This window comes from Pagrus major, chromosome 11, assembly GCF_040436345.1.
Source record: "Pagrus major chromosome 11, Pma_NU_1.0".
Taxonomy (NCBI): Eukaryota; Metazoa; Chordata; class Actinopteri; order Spariformes; family Sparidae; genus Pagrus; species Pagrus major.
This window is the reverse complement of record NC_133225.1, coordinates 33,761,443-33,784,121: the sequence shown is the minus strand read 5'-3', so window position 1 is coordinate 33,784,121 and position 22,679 is coordinate 33,761,443. Positions and strand designations below refer to the sequence as shown.

The following is a 22,679-nucleotide window of genomic DNA, read 5'->3' as shown; positions in this document are numbered from 1 at the left end:
AGTAAACTATACTATATATGTTAGTTCTGCCCACAGAATATAGGTTAAGTAGTCCACTTTGTAATACCCTGCGAAATATACACAAAAATATTCCTTCAATATCATAAAGTGCTCATCAGTCATTTATCTTCGTTTTATTACTCTAACAAGTACAATGTGTCGAAAACTGCTTAAAAGTGACAACTTTGAAATTGGGTGCATGCTTTAAAGGGACACTGTACTGTATATTGCAATGTTTAATGTAAAAACAGATTATGAATGCATTAGTGCAACATAACTCAATTATATAGTATGAATATTTGCTTAGGATCTATTTTGCTTGGTAACCTAAGGAGTTTTGTCTTTGCAGGAGCAATTCTGAAATATTTTGGAGCCGCGGACCAGGAAGCAGCAGGGCTGCCTTCAGCACCACCTGACCAGGAAGCAGCATGGCTATCTTCTTCTCCTGCAGGCTTACAAGATCAGCTGCCGGTTTTTGGGCAACCAATTGATCCAGCTGACTGGCCATCAGTTCTCTCAGAATTATCCAGGGCAGATTTTGTGTGTTTTTTAAATTTTATATATATATATATATATATATATATATATATATATATATATATATATATATATATATATATATATATATATGTTTAATGTTTAAGAACCTTCTTTTTACAATTTAAAATAAACATTTTTGAGGAACACTGCATCAGTTTCATTTATTGACATATAGAGGATCCCCATTGTTTACCTTGTATTATCATTTTCTATCAGTTCAACTTGCTTGGGTGGGTCAACTTAAGATGTTTGATTTTAATTTGAGAGAGGTTTTCACGACTCTAGCCTGTTTTCCTCTTAAAATTTAATAGATTGTTGCATCTAAAAGGGTTAGGAATCTATCCATCGTAATTTGACACAATAGGGGACCCCAAAGAGTATCTTGCATAGGGCCCCCAAAAAGACAGCACCGGCCCTGGCTGAACAATCCAACTCTGCATACAGTACCCTTGACTCCACTGAGCACGTCGTTGTTAAATGTGCAATGCTCTTTTGTTCCGTCCTCCACGCCACTTCATATCCCACTGGGAGCGTCATGCTTGCCTAAAGTTGTTGACTCAGATTGTTTATTTAATAATTTCTCCTTGATTTTTGATTTGTGCTTCCATTGTGGTTGTGTAGGCTACGTATTTAAATCGCTTTTTATGTGTTTGTTTTAAGTGTGTTTATTGTGAATTTTTCCGACTTTGTTGTTCTATTCATCTAGAGTAAGCACAGGGTGTTTTATTTTGAAAATGTATCGTGTGCACTATTCTGTTCCTCTGTCCGACTTCCTGGCTCGAAAAGCTCTGTAACTTGACGCCGCTGCGGTCTGCTTGTTGCTCCTGTACGTGGCTGTTAGCAGGCTGAACAAACAACACACAGGCTGAACGCAGGGTCAAAAGCCTCTCCAGTGCAACTATGGCTCCGCTGAGGTTCTGTGCGAATATTTCCTGGCTGTTCACGGAGCTGCCAAACTTCAGTCAGCGGATATATGCGGCTGCCTCGGCTGGCTTTCAAGCTGTGGAGGCCGCCTGGCTCTACGAGTCCGACTTGCAGGAGCTTCAGAGGGCCAGAGAGGCTACTGGAGTGGAGGTGGTCCTCATCAACACCCCGCCAGGTAAACAAAAGCCTCCAGCATGGGCCTCACTGAGGTTAAGTCAACAGCTGTTTTTTTTTCAACCAGACAGTAAGGATGAAATGGTAATAAATGTGGTGTTTATGATAAGATGTGTGTGTTGCAGGAGATGTCAATGCAGGTGATCTTGGTCTTGGAGCAGTTCCTGGAAGAGAAGCAGAATTCAGGCAGGGTCTGGACTTGGCTTTGACATATGCAAGAGCTCTGGGCTGCAAAAGGTGAAGCATCAGCAGAATAAATATTAGTGTATAACTTTACTATTGTTTTCACTCCCAAACCTCCACCCTGGAATTTAAAGTGTGGAGTATAACAAATTATTTTGTGCATACTAAAGGCAAGGCAAAGAAGGTTTGATTGAACAGCACCTTACAACAAAAAGGCATTTAAATGTTCTTTAGAATAAACTTGACATTCTTTGGGGTGTCCATGTCCCAACAACTCGATTGTCTGATTTAACATGTTGTTGCTATCAATGTTTACTAAAGAAGCTCAAAATCACATCTCCTAATGTTCTAATCACATTGTTAAGTGTTGGGATAGTAGTCTGAAGGACTTTTTAAATAGTTAAGTCAGTAAGTGGAAGTGAAAAAAAAATGGAGGAAGTAATGTTAATTTAAAGGAATAGTTCACTCTAGAATGAAATTCAGTCATTATCGACTCAACCTCATGCTGATGAGAAGTCCGGTGTAGTTTCTTATTCCTCGAAGTGCAGCTGGAGACCCGCGGGGGTACGGTCCTGTAGCTAAAATCCATATAAGGAGCGTTAATGGCATCCGAGACGAAAAGGTCCATAAAACTACACAAAAACTTTGTAATATTCCTCCATACTGCTCGTCCGCTGCAATCCAAGTGTCCCGAAGTGGGGACATCCAGAGTTTACTCGAAACGACGTCATTTAGTACATTTTTCTAGCCTAAACAGTCACTATACTATATCTGCCTGGAGGCACGCTCCCGCGTTCACGCGAGTCTCCCTCACAGCGTTTGCACTACAGAAGCCGCGGCAGACGAGATCAACGAGACTCGCGATAGATACACACCGGTATTTACATCCTGCTGTGAGCGACCGAGCGACACAGAAACACAAGAGGGATCTGCCTGCACTAGTGATTTGAAAGTTTGAAACTCACAGCAGGATGTAAATATTTACAAAAATGTGAGGGGTGTACTCACTTTTGTGAGATACTGTGTGTGTGTGTATAAATGTATATATATATGTGTGTGTGTGTATGTGTATATATATATATATAATATATATATGTATATATATATATATGTATATGTATGTATATATATATATATATATGTATATATGTATATATATATATATATATATATATGTATATATGTATATATGTATATATATATATATATATTATATATATATATATATGTATATATATGTATATATATATTTGTGTGTGTGTATATATGTATGTATGTATATATATATGTGTGTATATATGTATGTATGTATATATATATGTGTATATATATATATATATATATATATATATATATATATATAGTATATATATACATATATATAATATAAATGTATGTATATATGTACACACTGTATGTATATATGTATTTTGTATATTTTGTCTAAAGTACTTTCGGTGAATTTTTCAGGATCCACCTGATGGCAGGGAGAGTTCCTGTGGATTCAAACAGGCGGGCAGTTGCTGAGGAGATGGAGGCCATCTTTGTGCAAAACCTAGTCTATGCTGCTAATATCCTCTCAAAAGTAGGTGACCTTTCCTGTCCAACATAACTACAGTTCTCAACAGTGTGAATGCAGTGTTTCCCCTCGGATGGCGTTGTAGCAGCGGAGGTGTCTCATGCAAAGTGCAACGTCCAGGAGGTTTCTCTCAGTCTGCCGGCAGGGCTGCAAGTACATAAAGTACATATAGGTTGTAATGAGCCAGTTTTTAAACTCATCTGAAAATTCAAACATACAGGGCAGGACATTTTCTCAAGAGCAATTCCTAAAGGGAACACCAAATGTAGTGCAATGTGTCACCCTGCCAATTAAGAAAAACTGCATTGCTACAGAAAACTGGTTGTTGTGTTTACAGTGATATACAGTGATATTCTTAACTATCCTTTCTAGAAGTAACTAGTTGTAGTCACCAACATGTTGTATTATCAAACAGTGCTTATTTATTTGAATTTAACAACATTTTCAGTGATAAAATGACCTCCATCTATGATGATCTTTAATGAATCCTGTCCAAATAATCATTAATATCTCTGTGGGAATCTGTCAGCTGTCTTCAAAGCTGGGGTCGGTAAGTTCTAAAAAACGTCAAGCCCAGGCTAGATTTTTAAAGTATCCAGCCAGTAAATCCCGCCTACTGCAGTCAGGCCTCTCTCCAAAGCCGCTCCCCCCAAACCATGAACGCACACCGTCCGACAACTGCCGACAACTGCCAAATCCTCACGAGCGGTGGGAAGAAGAGTACCAGTGCATCGTTTTCATCACAACTTCTAACAACAAGTAGCTACCCATGTCTCATTCACCTGTAAGTAAACATCTAATATTATCATATTGAACGTAAGCAACTAACATAGCCATTGCTAGCACTGATAGCTGTCAAGTTAGCTTTGTTAGCATTCAGACATTGTAACTTATTGCTAGTTAGCTAGCAGCAGCTAGCTAACCAGCATTTCTAACATTAGAAATGGCAAAGCTAAACATTAAGATTAGTGGTGGGCCTGCTACATGTTTTATTTTTTGTTTCCCTCAGTGATTCACAGATGAACGTGAATATTGCATTGAACTCATGATGATATGATGTTTTGCATGTTAGAGCTTCCACAATGAGAGCATAGTTGACTCTGATGACGAAGACACGCCAGAGCGAAGCACATCATCCCGTCAAAGGACGACAGGAGGACAACCAGCAGTGTCCGAGGAAGTGGAGGCAGAGGCCGTGGACCTGGGAGGGCGACAGGTCAAGGAGCAGATGTTCATACGTCGAGTAGAAGATATTGCACATGAGCAGGTCAGCATCTAAAGTAGAACATTACTGGTGCTTTTTTTCCTGATAAACACCACCTACAACTATTTGTGTTTGTACAGTATATTCATCAGGCATGTAACTTGGACATACAAGTGCTCTAAAAAGAATCACATTTTTGCCAAGTAGTTTCAATACTCAGATACTTCAAGTCAAAAGCATGAATAGATAAAATGAAAAAAAAAAATCTGTTCAGTTGTGTCCTGGAATGTCTAAAGTATTGACCATTGAAAGTGTATGTGTTCACAGTATGCTGAGGACAGTCGAGCTCTGTTCCATAAAAATATCTAGTCATGTTGCTCATCTGTTACTTTACAGGCCAGAATTCAAGGACTACATTTGGAGCAATCACATCAAGTGCTGGAACTCTGCCTGACACCTTTATTTGTCGTTCTGTATTTACTCTTTGTTTTGCATTTTCTCTAAATTGTTTGAATAAAGTCTTGAAAATGAGAAATGTGTTGAAAAATGAATGAAAAATGTTTTGGCAGTGAATGTCCTGTAGAAAGAATAGCACAATTACTTATCTGACAGTAAATACAGCTTTTCAAGGACCTTGAAATTATTTTCAATTTCTTATAACACCACAACTTGAGTTGCATTTTATGCAGTGACAAATATTCCTGAAGACAACCAGAAATAGCCTCTGTTACATCAGAATTGTGCCATTTACAGTCATTTCATATTTACCAATTCTACTTTTTGGGGGGTTAGCAAAATGTCACTTTCAGAGTAATTTACGTACTTTCACATTCTCATTATTTTTTCTATGCATTTTGACAGTAATGTGTACCAGCTGTACTTGCTGGACTTTTTGTTGTACACCTAGGAGTACCTGGCCTAAGAGAAAGGAGTTCCATCATCTCTGCAAAAATTACAATAATTACAGAAAACTGGATAAGGATAGAGAACTAAATGTGTTTCAAAAACACAGAACTGTTGCAATGTAAAAAAAAAAAAAAAAGAAGTCTGGAGTTAGGTGGGTCATGGGAAGCTTATGTGATGGGTGGCAAGCGATTATTTATAGGGATTGTCAGGTGCTTTCTGTGTTTTCCACATTCTACTGTGGTCAGCTGACAGTCAGATCACGAATTGAAATGCAAAGTCTATTTTCTTTTAAAAATGTCTTACTAATATGCAATAGTCTCAAGCAGTAGGCGTAAGACATGACTGCTAGGACCAGATGCTTTTTGTATTGTATCCATGCTAAGGAGCACATTCATGCACATAAAGCAAACCAACATGATATGAAAGACGGACACATGTATGTATGAAATGTATCCATCAAAGATACATATTACATGAATAACAGTGGTTTGATCCATGTTGCTATCAGCATCAAGTTACCCTCACCTGTCAGAGAGAAACATCAGGGCATGGTTCTGCTGTGAACTGACGCTTCAAGGCTGGAAGTTGATGCGTCCCTCTCATAACTATAGGACACAGAAATAGGAAACATCAGCACATTTGTAAAACGTCTAGTTCAAAGTCTTTATGAATGAACATCACATAAGTACCATCTAACGACATCTGCTCACAAATACAATGCAAACTATATTCACAGATATATGTAATCTTCCCAGGACCTCTGAACAGTGGACTTGGCCTTTCCCACGTGAAGCACACAAGAATCAGTCCACCTCTCACATACAGCTCATCCAAACAGCCCAGGGTAGCAGTGCATGTATGAACACTGCTATATCGATTAGATCCACAGTACGTGTAAACGGTGACGTTACATGTAAATATGTCTCATACGGCAGTAGTCTGCTATTTTACATGGCTAGCTAGCTAGCTAACATCAGCTACAAACTGCTAACGTTAGTGTTGGGTGAATACATACGACAGCAACATAAGGAGCTAACGTTAGCTACATAATGCAGAATAGAATAGAATAGAATAGATATACTTTATTGATCCCAAGCTGGGAAATTAAGGTGTAGCAGCATCATTACATACAGAGATGAATGACAACACAGTGAAATAAAAAGAACAACCTAGACATATTAACATAGCAATATAAAATGTAAAATGAAAAAGAACAACCTAGACATATTAACATAGCAATATAAAATGTAAAATAAAAAGAACAACCTACACATATTAACATAGCAATATAAAATGTAAAATAAAAAGAACAACCTACACATATTAACATAGCAATATAAAATGTAAAATAAAAAGAACAATATAAAAAATATGTATAAAAATGTATAAATGAGCAGTGTTGGTGTATACACAAGCAGTATTAATTGTAGTGCAAAATAAAATGTAAGGTGCAGTGAACAGATGAGGTGTAGAACAGTGTAAAAAACATATAAAGTGCGTAGAGACTGTATGTTATGACCAGAGTTTTAGCTGTTATTATATAGTGTGATGGCATGTGGCAGGAAAGATTTCCTGTATCTGTCCCTTCGACAGCTGAGCTGAAGCAGCCTGTGAGAGAAGGTACTCTGCTGTCTGTCTACTGTGTGATGGGTGTTGGAGAGGGTGCTGATCATTGTCCATGATGGATAAAAGTTTCTTCAGCGTTCTCCTCACCACCACGGTCTCAAAAGAGTCCAACCTGAGACCAAGTATAGAGCCAGCCTTCTTGATGATTTTATCAAGTCTGTTAGTGTCGCTGGCTCTGATGCTGCTGCCCCAACACACAGTAGCAAAGAAAATTGCTCCGGCAACAACAGACTGGTAGAAGATCTCCAACATCTTGCTGCACACGTTGAAGTAGAGTAATAATACATTTCCCCAACAAAACAAACAAGCTCATTACCTGTCCAACAGAGACACAGCTAACACGGAGTCCATCTTCAGGTCTTCGACTGCTTCAGTTGTCGCCATCACTGAAAAGCCACTCTGAAGTTGACTCTCATTTTACTTCTTGCGCTGTCCAAATTTTTTTTTGGTAGCCTTCTCGAGTTCAGTCTTTCTTTGTTCAGCAGTGTAAGCTGCTGTAGGTACCGCTGGTGATGAGAAGTGTGGCTGTAGTTTATCTGCCATTCTTGTTGTAAACAGTCCGTCACAGCTCAAGTGTAGACCCCGGTCACGCGCAATATGAGTGATGGGCGGAGTCAGCACAGGGTGGGGAGGGTGGTCAGGTAAGGGCAGATTGATTGACAGGTAGTCTGTCCATACAAAATTGACGGGCCGGTAAAATTGACTGGATGATGTTTTTACAGCCCTGTCGCTGCCAGAGACCATGGATTTATTTTCGTTTTTTTTTTTTCAAAATCATTTCCTATTCTGAATGCTGTCAGGATGTCAAGAAATGTTATACAAATATGATAGAAAATGCTTTTGAACACAGTTTCCTACCCAAGCTTTAATTGACAGCTGTTGCACATCACGGTGCCCCTCATGTACAGTAGGCCGGCCTCCAGGATGAAGAAAACAAGTGGTTCATGTGGAATGCCTACTGTTTTTATCAACATGGATCAACCAAATGTTGTTTATTTCACAAATCGGTGCTGTGACAGTTGCAGGACAGTATTTTTTTTTTAATCTTGAATCCATCTTCAACATTGCTTGCTTCAGTGTTGACAGTTACCTTGATGCTTGTTATAATCATTGAGCTGAGCAGCATGTGAAAGGTTTGGATATGAAGCATCAGTAGCAAGAAAACATACAACTGTAGTTTCTAAAGTTATGCTTTACTGACAGTGTGTGACAGTGCAAAATAATATAACCTTAGTTTCTAAAGTTATAAGAATGCGTCCTCTCTTTTCTGCTTGTATGCATTTACTCGTAGGTGTGTTAATTGACCTGTAGCTATAGGAAGCGTCAGTAGCGCAAAAATGATATAGACTAACTGTACAAGATAAAACGCAGCACTCTCCACTACCCTGCTCATGTCTTCCTTTACCTCCTTTTCCTCTCACTTTCCTCCTCTCCTCTCCTCTTGTGAAAAAAATAATAATCTGCAGTGGCGGTCACATTTCAGCAGCGGAGGTGTGCCGCTGCTCGATGCACATAGGGGAAACACTGGACTGAAGTAAAACTGGATTTCTGCAGAAGTAGGGATACTGCAAAGAAAATGCATAATAAAAATAAAAATGAAAACAAATGGGAGATATTTAAATATGATAAACTGACATTTACCGGAATTTAATATACTAATAGATGTATACATGTTCACAGTTGCATAATCCGGTTGAATGTAAAAGTGATGAAAATTACTTAAAATTACTTTGTTGTATGGCATGTTTTGAACAAAGGTTTGCATCTTCTTGTCAGCAAAGCTGAACGGCTCGCTACATTATGTGACATATGTAATGAGCTGGGCACATACAGTCTTGTCCTGTCATTCACTCTGTGTGCAAGGGCCAAGGGGCTGCATTTCATGTGACCCACACTCAAAACAAGTTACTAGGAGTTACAGCAAACACAGTTGTGTTTCGGACCTGAGCCAACAAACTATTAACCTTTTATTCATTGAAAATGTGACATCAGGCTTTGCGCACAGTGGGGAAAAAACATGATGAGAAAAGTTACAGTGCACAGCAACAGCTTTGAATTAACAATCAGCCTACCTAGTTGCAGTCATGCTGTCTGTTGTCACCCACTCCAAAAGTGTTCCTTGCCAGGTTGATGGTGATAAATATGGAAGCCCATTACTGGCTGGTTACTGACTGGTTTTCTCCAAATGTTATGACATGTCATTGTTCCTCACAGGAAGGGATCACTGGTTTGATTGAGCCAATCAACACAAGGATTACAGATCCCAGGTATTTTCTGGACTCTCCTCATCACGGTATGAAACTGTCTCCCACTGACACAACGCTCTCACTAACCAGAATGTACAAGTGTCAGGATTCTTGACTGCTGACATGGAACAATACACTGATTTTTCACAAGTCAGCCAAAAAAGGCAAATACAACAAAACTGTTGGAGTTGGGAAATTATCAAATTTTGTTGTAATTTTTGTTTGTAACAAGACAATCTATTTTTGCTCAGTGAAAAGAAAAAATATGAAGTATAAGTATAAAAGTATAAAGTATTTATTTAAAATTAAGTAGTCTTGGCACACATCAGGTGAAAATGGCTAACGTGGTTAGTAATTGTTGTGAGGCAGAAGTCATGCTCTGCCTGGGTCTCGTCCAGTTTGTGCTTCCCAGCAAGTTCATAAAATCCAACATGTGCCCCATGATGTCCGTTGAAAAAAATACTCGGCTAGTTTTTTTTTTTATCACTCGCAGATGATCTCTGCCTCCCTCTGACATACCTCCTACATAAGTAATGTTAGCCTAATGTCCGCCCATAATTCAAAGCATGGGAGCAACTTCGCAACATAACTTTATTGTCCAGCTGAGGCTGTACAATCAACAGTCAACATAAGCTGCAGACTCTCAATTATGCTCTGTCTCCACATGGATGCATCTTATAACCAAGAAATGTCCACACCTCTATCCTAGAGTGGTTGAGACTTGATTTGAGCACTAGGTGCTATCTACAGTCTGATGTGCGAGTGAAGGCCGCTTCTGCTGGAGAATAATTTTATGGGGAATTTCAAATCAGCTTTACAAGATATTTCTGCAAAATCCAAAAATGTTTATACATACCAGATTTTAGATTGGTGGAGGGCCGGATTTGGCCCACTGGCGGACTTTTTTGGTTCTAAACATAATACAGTCCAGTGGACAGGGCTAATAAAACTGTGAATATGCAAAGAAAATCTAAACTTGCCAGAATTCAAGTTTAGACTTACTGAGCAGTTAGGCAGCCTTTCTATAATATATACGTTTTCTGTATAAGAACATGTTTAATATTTGCACTTGCCAGTGGTGTCATTGAGTTAAAATGAAAATAAGTTATCATCATGACATACAACAACATGAAAAGCTGGACAGTAATAAGTCATTTTGCCACCACTAATATATTTTGTCCAATTGTGTAAGTGCATAGCACACTCATTATGTGATAGTCTGTTCGGTGGGTTTCATGCTGTACAGTATGAGTACACCAATGTCTAATAAAGATGTGTGTTATTTCTTCAACTCCTCTGGAAGAAAACACATCTCCTGTCTGGCATACAATAGGTCTGCCTGCCTGCCATGAATTATTTCTTTCTCAGCTGATCTACTTTTTTATGTTTGTAGCGGCTGCAATACTGGAGAAGGTTGGAAAGCCAAATATCAAGCTGCAAATGGTGGGTGTTTTTGAAAATTTGTTTTCATTTGAAAATAAAGAAGAAAAAATGTGATAAGGCACTTGACTTAACAGATGTCTGAACTGTTTCAGGATGTATTTCACTGGCAAATAATGGATGGAAACCTGACACAGAACATACACAAGTATTTCCCCATAATTGGTGAGTAAGATGTGAGAAACGCTGATTAATCAGGCTTTGGAAATACAATCAGTACAATGTTCAAATATTAATGGAAACGAAATGATATGAATACAGATGAATACCAAATAGCGGCCTAATGATAGATGGGAAGAGGGCAGGAAGGGGTCAGGGAGGCACAGTGTGTTGGTGTGAGGAGACACAACACACTGTATGTCAATACAGTACATGTATGTGGCTATACTTAACTGCATTATCTTGCTGCACCTATTCAATGTATATGTTTAAAGGTTAGAAAAATCGAAGTTTTAAAAATGCTTACAAGTTGATGTTGCAGCAGTCACAGCCGCTTTGAACTGGAGATGCTGAAGTGGTAAAACACCTTGACCAGACCTGTTGACTTTATGCAGCTTTGTTGAGTCAATGTCAAATTGTGAGCTGGAGTTTCAGGGAACATACATACATACACCGGGAAAAGAAAATCACAATGTCAAATATATCACAAAGTCTAATATTTTAATCAGTCCTTCCAGAAAAATGCGGAGTTTTTTTGTGATTGTTGCGGGCAAAAATCCTTGATTATGCGGCACGTTTTCTTAAAAAATGCGATGGAATATGCAGGATATTTATGCAATTTTATGCAATGAAATTGCGGGAATTTGCAAAAATTGCTGGAACTTGCAAAAACTGCGGTTTGATGAATAAGAAAAAAAAAAGTGATTCCCCCAACCCTCTGTTATTAGGCTCACTAGGCTACTACCTTAATGTAAAGAGTCATTTCTAATGACTTCCTATGATAAGCAAGCATATTACATCACAGAAAGTGCTGGGAAAAATTAAGTTCTCAGCTTTCCGATGACGTCATTTCATAACGTTCCCAAGGCAACAGGAGGAAAATTGCTGCTCTTGTGTGAAGTAAACGCAACATTTTTCAACTTTCTGCGAAGATATATGCGACTTTTTTGCAACGAAAATGTGGGGATTATGAAATCATGCAAGCCCTGCATATTTTGCGCATATTTCGTGCATTTTGCGTGCACTTTGCACGGAAATCGCCGATTTATGCGGCCAAAGTACAGCGTTTTTCTGGAGGGACTGCTTAATGCAGCAAAATATTTTTTGGCCACTTTGGGTTGGCAGAAAAAACTCATAAATACAAATGTGACATATCAGAAACTTTATGCAGATAAAGCCTTTTATACATCCAGCAGACACAGAGCAGCATTAGCATTAACTTGGAGTGGCATTGGTGTCCAATCCAGTGCTCACTCCTTTTACCTCTGTTTTGAGTCTCAACCAACTCTGGGTAGAAATATCTGTCTCTTAAGCTGCCTTTGATCTGCTATTGGAGGTTGTCACAGAGTGGTAACAGAGGTGAATCAACCTCTGTTTGAAAGTGTAAACTGGCAGGGCAGGACAGGGGCGTGACATTTTGATGATCACAGTCACAGTCTGACAACAAAACAGATACTTCACTGGATATCGCTCAAAATGAAAGATGTTCAAAATAAAAGAAATGTCGCATAACCCTTTCAACCCACAAAGCAACGTTACAAGACCAAACAACAGTAGCAGTGGTATGCATGTGGTAGCAGCATGTAGCGTCATTGTTAACTGATATGAGAAAAAAAATACCAAATTTATATATGGGAAAGTCACAAGGTTGGTTATGACTCTTTATACTATGCATTTTTTGTCCTTGGTGGTTTTAAATTTGTAAAACTTCCCTCAAGCTGGGAAAAGCGTAAAATCCATGACGTAATCACTATGACGATGGCAGCACATGCAGCCAGTAGCTCCTTTACTCCTCACTACTTTTTTGATATATTTTTCTATTTTTTTCACCTCTATGCCCTGTTCTTCGCATGATTTACTTACGCTAGAGATGCACATATCATCATTGAAAAATGTTATGCGGGGTTTGGACTGAGCACAGCATACCCTGAGAGGGTCTCCACCAGCGGCATCTGCCGAGCGGCCAGCCAGACCAGCCAGACCAGCAGGACAAAACATCGGCAAAAGCGTTTGACGGCCCCAGGAAGAGAGGGAAGAGAGGCGGTATCAGAGCTAAGCTGACCCAACATGGACAAAATGGAATTTTCAATGTAGCTGGTGGATTTAATCAAACACACCTCAAACTGTTTTACCTAAATTCAACCAGCATGTCCAGAACGCCACTAGAGGAAGAAACATCCTCAACCATGTGTATACACATATTCCTGACAGCTACAAAGCCCTCCCATGTCCTTACTTTGGCTTGTCAGATAATATTTCTATCTATCCAAGAGGCTTCCTCAGTTCTAACTAACTGGAGGAGAGTTGGCAGGCTATTAAACTCTGTGTGGGAGTGTCCTTACAGAGTCGTTAAGGACACGTGTGAGCTCTGAGTTTCAGAGTTGTAAGGGCCACTTGTGGGTTGTTGATCCAACTGGCCTTCATGTGGGTTGCTAGGGCTAGGTGAGCCCAGGTGTGAATGGTTGTTAAGCTACCTCAGTACTGCATTGTAGGTGGGTGATAAGTAATGTCGTAGGCCACCTCCTCTGTTCAAAGACGGTTGTTCCAGTTTGACATACATGGATTCTTTTACTCCTCTTTCAAACTATCTGTCCTCTCTGGCCAAGATGTTTACATTGTTGTCCTCAAAGGAATGATTTGTCTCCTTCAGATGTGTTCTTAACAATTCTGTAAGGACACTCCCATGCAGAGTTTGAGAGGTGAAGCCTCTTCAAGAAACTGAAACACATCCAGTTGTCTACGATATAGCACTTAGAATTACCATGACCTGGATGACTGAGAACCTTCATCAAGGTAAGTGGACAGCAGAGTCTTGACCTGAGGAGTTGGCCCTCCTGTGTTGTGCCATTCGTTTATGGAGAGGTTTTGTCTCCCCAATGTACAAATCTGTGCAGTCCTGGCTGCAGTGAAGAGCATAAACTACATTACTCTGTTTATGCCTGGGTGTTTTGTCCTTAGGATGGCCAAGTTTCTGCCTCAGTTTGTTGGTATGTTTAAAGTGAACTGGAATATGATGTTTATTGAAGATCCGCCTGAGTTTGTCATATGTTCCAGCAACATAGGGAATGACAATGTTACATTTTCTCGTCTCCTCCTCTCTGTCTGCTCTGGATCTTTTTGCAGTTTTGACAAAGGTCCAGTTTGGGTAGCCACAGGTTTTAAGTCCCCTGATGTGCTTCTGTTCCTTCTCCTTCCCCTCTTTCTTAGTGGGCACGGTCTCAGCCCGATGGTTTAGGGTTCTGATGACCCCCAGCTTGTGCTCCAGTGGGTGATGAGAGTCGAACAGCAAGTATTGATCTGTGTGTGTAGGTTTTCTGTACACCTGAATGTTAAGGCTTCTGTCTTCTTCAATGTGTACTGCACAGTCCAAGAAGGGCAGACTGTCTCCTCTGACATCTTTTTGTGTGAACTTGATCTTATTGTCCACAGCATTTACATGTTCTGTGAAGGCTTCCACTTCCCTTGCTCTGATTTTGACCCAGGTGTCGTCCACATACCTGAACCAGTGGCTAGAAGCAGTTCCTGTGAAGGTAATAAAGGCTCGGCTTTCAACTTCCTCCATGTAGAGGTTGGCCACCATTGGGGACACCGGTGAGCCCATGGCACAGCTGTGCTTCTGTCTGTAGAAAACATCTCTGTACTGGAAGTAGGTGGTCGACACACAGAGGTCAAATAAGGCACAAATGTGGTCTGGGGGGAAGTTGGTTCTGCTGGACAAAGTGCTGTCCTGTAGCAGGCGTTTCTTCACCATCTTAACAGCTTCTTGAGTGGGAATGCATGTAAATAGTGATGTGACATCATTAGAAACCATTGTTTCGTCTGGGTCCGGTGTTATTTCTCTCACATTGTTGGTGAAATCCTGTGAGTTTTTGATGTGGTGTTGAGTGTTACTGACCAAAGGAGCTAGGATACTGGCTAACGGCTAGATTCCACCAGATATGTGTCCAGTCCGGCTCCACTCCGTCACAGCTCCACCACGGCAGCGGAGCTGATAGGTTTCACTCTAGTCTATGTGTTTATTTCCACTGGCTCCACTACGTTGCGTGTCTGCTCCGTCCCAGCTCCGGCAGTCCGCAGCCCTCCGGAGCAGATACGTAGGACTTCTATTTCTGCTGGATGCCGGAGCAGGACGCAGCAATTCAGCCGAATTCAGCACAGAGCAGACAGGAAGTCACACACCGAAACAACAACATAACATCAGGTTAATTTTCAAAATAAAACACTCCATGTGATGCCAGCACAAAGATCTCAAAAAAGAGACAAATACAAGCACTTCTTCTAATTCTTCGGTTGGGAACACTTCGTGTTGTTGTGTTTATAACACATTTCTATAACTGTGATTGTGCATGATTATGTAATTATCGCGGGAACACCATAGCAAGTGCTCAGATCATTTAGAGGAGAGTTGCCGTTAACGGCCGTGGCTGGTGGCCGTATCTGATTCAAGGGCTATTCAAGTCAGGTGCCAAGCCAGAGGTAGCAGTGTAGATGTTTGGACGTAGGCAGTGAGAAGCTAGGTGAGTCTCCTTGCTACCAGCTTAAGCAGTCCCTTTTTAAATCCATATTAAAGTAACACCTTGTAGGTTTAGGGACCTAACCCTTTATAATGGAGAGCTGGTCCAGTACCTCCTGAACAGGGGTAAACTCAGAATTTAACAGCATCTAGCAGCTGAAATATGTTTGCCACTTATTTTTTTTTTTTTTAAAATGTACAGGAGGAGGAGTGGAGAGGGCTGTTTTTCTTTTTCTTTTTTATCTCTAACTTTAGGCCTATAAGATTTTGCGCAATAAATGGTTCATATATAGGTCAATTAACACACCTGCAATTGGAGCATATCAATGGAAAGGAGAGGATGCCTTCTTCTAACTTTATCAGGTAGTATCTAACTAACGTTATATTATTTTGCGCTGTCACAGCACAACTGTCAATCGACAGAAGCCCTCAGAGATATTAACAATTGTTCATATTAATTATTCCTAAAAGATCATCATAAATTAAAGTTATTTTATCATTGAAAATGTTGTTAAATTCAAGTAAATTAACACTGCTTGATAATACAACACTGTGGTGATTCAAGGTCATTCTTGAAAAAAAGTGGGTTAGTAAGTTAAAAATGAATAATTTCAGATTAGTTGACAGCTAGCCACACCCAGTGCATGCAAACAGTCACCCAGTGGGTGATAGGGGTCACACACAAAATAAAAGCTTGTTTGTCAAATCACATAGGCGTAATCCCTGGGGGATAGTGTGAGCACAACCCCTCATCCTGGGAAAATTATAATTTGCCTCCACAGTATGTCACTGTAAACACAACTAGCAGTGTTTGCAGGAGCACTGTAATTCTCCTTACCAGGTGTTACCAAGTGTTCAACTCAGGAATTCATGTAGTTCTTCCTGCCAAAGTTGATATTAGATTTTTGCCCCTGCAGTTTTGAATTTTTAGATTTCATAGTTAAAAACACTAGCTCACTACACATCATAATGTACACTACCAGTCAAAAGTTTGGACACACCTTTCTTTATTTTTATTATTTTCTACATTGTAGATCAATACTGAAGACATGCAAACTATGAAGGGACACATGGAATTATGTAGTAAACAAAAAAGTGTTAAACAAACCAGAATATGTTTTATATTTTATATTCTTCAAAGTGGCCACCTTTTGCTTTGATGACAGCTTTGCACACTCTTGGCATTCTCTTTATCAGATTCATGAGGTAGTCACCTGGAATGTTTTTCCAACAGTCTTGAAGGAGTTCCCAGAGGTGCTGAGCATTTGTTGGCTGCTTTGCCTTCACTCTGCGGTCCAACTTATCCTAAACCATCTCAATTGGGTTTAGGTTGGGTGATTGTGGAGGCCAGGTCATCTCACGCAGCACTCCATCACTCTTCTTCTTGGTCAGATAATCATTACAAAGCCTGGAGGTGTGTTTGGGGTCATTGTCCTGTTGAAAAACAAATGATGGTCCCACTAAGTGCAAACCAGATGGGATGGCAAGTCGCTGCAGAATGCCGTGGTAGCCATGCTGGTTCAGTGTGCCTTGAATTTTGAATAAATCAGCGACAGTTTCATCAGCAAAGCACCCCCACACCATCACACCTCCTCCTCCACGGTTCACGGTGGGAACCACACATGTAGAAACCATCCGCTCACCTTTTTCTGCGTCCCATAAAGACACGGTGGATGGAACCAAAAATCTCAAATTTAGATACATCAGACCAAAGTACAGATTTCCACTGTTCTAATATCCATTCCTTGTGTTTCTTGGCCCAAGCACTTCTCTTCTTCTTGTTGTTCTTCCTCAGAAGTGGCTTCTTTGCAGCAATTCGACCATGAAGGCCTGATTCGCGCAGTCTCCCCGGAACAGTTGATGTTGAGATGTATCGCTGCTACTTGAACTCTGTGAAGAATTTATGTGGGCTTTATTCTGAGGTGCTGTTAATTTGTGGTTTCTGAGGCATGTAACTCTAATGAACTTATCCTCTGCAGCAGAGGTAACTCTTGGTCTTCCTTTCATGGGGCAGTCCTCATGAGAGCCAGTTTCATCATGTGTTTGATGGTTTTCCCGACTGCACTTGAGGATACATTCAAAGTTCTTGAAGTTTTCCGGATTGACTGACCTTCATGTCTTAAAGTAATGATGGACTGTTGTTTCTCTTTACTTAGCTGAGTGGTTCTTGCCATAATATGGATTAGAACAGTAGTCGAATAGGGTTATTCACTGTATTGAACTGTGTACCAACCCTAGCTCTGCACAACACAACTGATGGTCTCAAACACATTAAGAAGGCAAGAAATTCCACAAATTAACTCTTGCAAGGCACACCTGTTAAATAAAAAACATTCCAGGTGACTACCTCATGAATCTGATTGAGAGTAGAGGGTGACACGGGAGTGGATTTTCACTCCTGTCCCATCCCACTCCCACAGAAAAAAATCTTGTCCCGTCCCAATCCCGGGCCAGAGTAAAAAAAAATTCCTGTCCCATCCCACTCCTGGTAAAATGACTCCCACTCCCACTCCTGTACCGCTCCCATTTTTTTTTCTTCTTCTAGTCCTTAGGCAATACATTGAATTTGATTTGATCCTCTCCCCATTCTTTTTAGATTACTTTCTGCAGTGTTATTTCAAAAGATATGGCAAAAGGAACAGTTCATCTGTGGTAATATAGGGAGGCATTTATTGCAACACAATAGAAATCTGCATGGAGGAAGACCTAAAACAGACTGTGCCATCATTCAGTCAACTGAGAATGTGAGCTAACCTGTGAACATAAACTGTATTCAACCCTGAGGAAAAGTTTGCTCTAGGCTACCTGGAGCTGGCGCATCTGATGAGGTTTGAGGATGAAGAAGGAAGAGGTGGCATTGTGTCGATCCTCCAGTTGGCCTTTGCTGATGTGTTGCTCCAGGTGTGGCAGGCCCTGCTGCTCTTTCTCTCTCTGTATCTCTCTCTCTTGTTAATGCAGCCCTCTCCTGGGTGTGCCGGCAGGTCTTGTTTTTCAAAAATTTGAACAAGCTTCAGTTGGAAAGTTCTGTTCTCCAAGCATGCACCTAAGGGCTTGGCGGGGGCCGGTTTGATGTTCCTGAGAAATTTTGTTTGGAGCCAGTTTTATGAGTCTGAGTGTGAAGTCCCATGATGTCCTCAAGAAGACCTTCTGATCTGTTTGGAGTCATTATATGACTCTCTTCAGTCCAGACTGAAGAAACCGGTCTGCCTGCAGAGAGCGCTGCACGAAAGGGGGAGAGATGCAGGTCCAGCAGGGCCTGACGCAACTGGAGCAACAAGTCAACAAAGACTGACAGGAGGAACACTGCATCACTTCCTCCTCTCCCTTGAACTTTGCAACCTTGTCAGGTAGGTACAACAAACCTTCCCAGTGTTGAATACAGTTTACAAGTTTAATAAGTGTGCTCTTCAACAGGAAAACTGGATTCAAACTTGGATTTCCCTGTATTGATGACTCAGATATTCATTAAACTAAGATGGGGAGTTAAGAGGTGTGGCAAACTCATGCTTTTGCCTCACCCTCCATCTCAATTAAGTCATTAAATACAGAGGTTTCATTGGTAAAACTTTGATTTCTAAAAGTGACATTCATTGCAGAAAATATTGATTTGCACAAATCACAGGAGACACAATCATTTAAATACCGGCTTGATTTCATGCAAATATCTTGTACTTAAATTAAACTAATTTTTAAAGGAATTTGTGTTGAAATACACTGCCCGGCCAAACCAAAAAAAAAGTCACACATCAGGGCCATTAGGGAAGAAAACATCCATTGATGGAATAACCTGGTCATTCAATATATTCAGGTAGTCAGCTGACCTAATTTTTTGGGCACATAACTTTGCTGAACCTGGACCTGACCAACTGTATCAAACCCAGATCATAACACTGTCCCCACAGGCTTGTACAGTAAGCACTGGATAAGTATGATGGGTGCATGGGTCCAATCTTATGCTCCCTAGCAAATTGAAGCCCTTTTTCCTCATTAGCCTCACTGATAAGTGGTTTTCTTAAGGCTACACAGCTGTTTAGTCCCAGTCTCTTGAGTCCTCTTCACATTGTGCGTGTGGAAATGGTCTTACTTTCACTATTAAACATAGCCATCAGTTCTGATGATGATTTTTTACGATTTGATTTCGCCAAACCTTTAAGTGATCTCCAATCACAATCATTCAAGATTTTTTTCCGACTACATTTCTTCCTTGAAGATGATGATTTAATAATGCGTTGGACAGTTCTTTACCCAATTTCAGTAGTTTTAGCAATCTCCTTAGTTGTTTTCTTTGCTTGATGCAGGCCAATAATTTGACCCTTCTGAAACAGAGTAACATCTTTTCCATGACCACAGGATATGTCTTCGGACATAGTTGTTTAAGAAATGAGAAGCTGCTCACTGCATCAGTTAGGGTTAAATAACTTGTTGCCAGCTGAAACATATTATAACACTGCAGTAAATATCCTATGGCAGGCTCTTACCTATTTGCTTAGTTAAATACAGGTGGTGACTTTTCTTTTTGGCCAGGCATTGCACAAGGGAACTGTAGTTTTAGATTTTGCATTTCCAGGAACTAAGAATAAACGTGCAAGTATAATGATGTGAAGCACTGTATGCTCAGTCAAGATTTTGGAGGTAATAAAGATGAAAAACAGCAGTTGTCTTTCTCAGGTCATGTTCAGATTGCTCAGGTTCCATGCAGGAACGAGCCTAACAGTGCTGGAGAGCTCAACTACAGCTATCTGTTTAACACACTGGAAAACCATGGCTACCAGGGATACATTGGCTGTGAATACAAGCCATTAGGTGAGTGTTCTTTTTTTGGATTAATTATAAAACCCATTTAGAAAAAACCCCAAAACAAAACATGTTAATAGTAATCATGTCTGTCCACTTTAGGCTCCACAGAGGAAGGTCTGGGTTGGATCAAAGATTACTGCACACACAGCAGGTGATGAGCATAGGTGTTCATAAAGCTGTGAATATGTTTTAAGTGAGTACACCTGGGAGGTGTAACTACCACTTATCTAATTCCATATTTGTTATATATAGTATACATATATACAATATATAATAACATTAATAAGAAGAATCAACATTTATACATTACATTTCCAATTTTCCAACCTAAGTATGTCCTATGTTACTGTATCTCTCTGCTCTTTGGTGCTGAGCAGGTAGTGGGTTTTATCAGAGCTTTTTCCACTATAAACAGCAGGAAATTGGCTTGCTGGCATTCAACACCAGTATTTAACACTGAATTAGCTCAATATATGAATATTAATGTGATGTTAATAAAAGTTATCATACAGACTACTTTTAATCACTCAACCAGCATTATGACCTCAGTCAGCACAATAAGAGTGACACCTCTTGTTGATCAGTCAAGAGTGGGCCTATAAACTAGGGGTGGAACGGTTCACAAAATCCACGGTTCAGTTTATATCACGGTTTTGTGGTCACGGTTTTCAGTTCAGTTCGGTTCGGTATACGTTGATCGTTAGGAAAATCAATTATGTCTTGTATAGTCAGGTTAAAACTGAAAGAATGAGGCAGTCTGACATTTGATACATCATTTTGACAGTCTTAGGTTAAAAGTAGGTAAGATTCTGGCACTGCAAGAGAGGAGACATTGCTAGTTCCAACATGCTTTTCATTTATTTGGCAAGGAAAGTTATCTTTAACAAATGCTAAGAACAAATAATTATTCACTGTCACTACAATGCAGTGGAATCTTTTGTGCATACTGGGCACAAATACTGAACTGAATGAAATATATAACCTACATTTATCAATTGTGGTTCTTAAAAAATTATATCTTATATCTGCTACACCGCTTTGCTTCTTCTTGTTTACTGGCGGTTGGCATCCAGCTCAGTACCGCCACCTGCTGCTCTGGAGTGAACATGCTTTGCCTTGTTAGTAAATGAGAAAAAGACGGTGCGCATGCGTATGAACCGAAGGCGACACACGCAAACCGAACCGAGACAGTCGAACCGAACGGTTCGGACGGTTTTCATAAACCGTTCCATCCCTACTATAAACACATATTAATTCAGGGGAAATTATTAATTGAAGTGTTTCCCCTATATGCATTGTCAAAAGAGTTGAGATCTCTACACACTGGCCATATACCATCGGCAAGTAAAAGGATATTATACCTAGTTCTAACAAGTGAGTAAGAAATATATACTTGGTTCTGTGTGAACAGACAAAAGTGTCTGTCCGGAATCTCTGAAAAGCGCTTGTGTCTCTCTGCTGTTTGGTGCTGAGCAGGAAGTAGGTTTTATCAGAGCCTTTTCCACTTTAAACAGCAGCCTGCTGCTGCCAGAAATGTAATATATAAGAGCTCTGCTATTAGTGTATTGTATTAATAATCATATGTGTGATTGTTGTCATGATTACAATGAAGTTACAATGAAGTTATAATGAAGTTCTAAAAAAAACAGTTACAAAATCGAATGAAGAGATTAATCAGACAAGTAATATACAAGCTGAAGTGAGGTAAAGGTCTAGATGTCACAATGAGTTTGCGAAAAAAAAGAGGAACAACAGTTGACCAGTATGTCATCGTGCTACCGGAAGCGGCTGCAAGGCCTTGTAAGGAAGTAAGCAAAGTCTCCCTCTTAAGCAATAGATGGCTAGCTGAGAGAGTATAAAAAACACAGCAACAGAAGAGACGATGTTCTTCCTCTGCTCTCCTACCTTGGATTAACCTACAAGACGGAGTATGTGAGCAGCCTATCATCGCAGAATGGACTTCAAGAGATTCGCAGTTGGATCCAAGGATAACAGAGCACAAGGAGGATTAACCATTTTTACCAACCAACTGTGGATTATAATTTGGACATGAAGCTGCTGGCATGAAGTTTGGACTTTGTGGAAATTTGGGGACCTCGAACGGGGTTGTGAGTTACCGCAAGGGCTTGGACTTTCAGCAGGAAGGGAAAGGCATACTGGATCCATGGCCTGACCCTCTCAATCTCTACTAAATTTTAGTATTCCAACCAGCCCCAGCTCTTTTAAATTAATCTTTATTATATACTGAATTGTGATTTTTATCAATAGGTATTCTTGATAATGATTGATAGTAACTGAGATAAGTTTGAGCTGTATGCTTTGCCCTTGCTAAAACTTTGTAATAAAACTTCAACTGCAGTTAAAGTAGGAGTTGTGGACATTGATTTT

At 40.0% G+C, this 22,679-nt stretch overlaps 1 protein-coding gene across 3 annotated transcripts in view; it reads left to right on the top strand.

The window, feature by feature from the left end:
* Positions 1 to 1,362: 1,362 nt before the first annotated feature.
* hyi (hydroxypyruvate isomerase) overlaps positions 1,363 to 22,679 on the top strand; it is a 55,541-nt gene continuing 34,224 nt past the window's right edge. For 2 of the 3 annotated variants that reach the window (XM_073477054.1, XM_073477053.1), the window contains exons 1-8: positions 1,385 to 1,639; positions 1,764 to 1,875; positions 3,292 to 3,406; positions 9,351 to 9,429; positions 10,776 to 10,825; positions 10,918 to 10,987; positions 20,163 to 20,297; positions 20,391 to 20,442. In XM_073477054.1, the coding sequence (XP_073333155.1) occupies positions 1,441 to 1,639; positions 1,764 to 1,875; positions 3,292 to 3,406; positions 9,351 to 9,429; positions 10,776 to 10,825; positions 10,918 to 10,987; positions 20,163 to 20,297; positions 20,391 to 20,442 (812 nt within the window). In that variant the 5' untranslated portion in view covers positions 1,385 to 1,440. Of the gene's footprint in view, positions 1,640 to 1,763; positions 1,876 to 3,291; positions 3,407 to 9,350; positions 9,430 to 10,775; positions 10,826 to 10,917; positions 10,988 to 20,162; positions 20,298 to 20,390; positions 22,656 to 22,679 lie in introns of those variants that run through there. The other variant, XM_073477055.1, reaches the window with a different exon arrangement.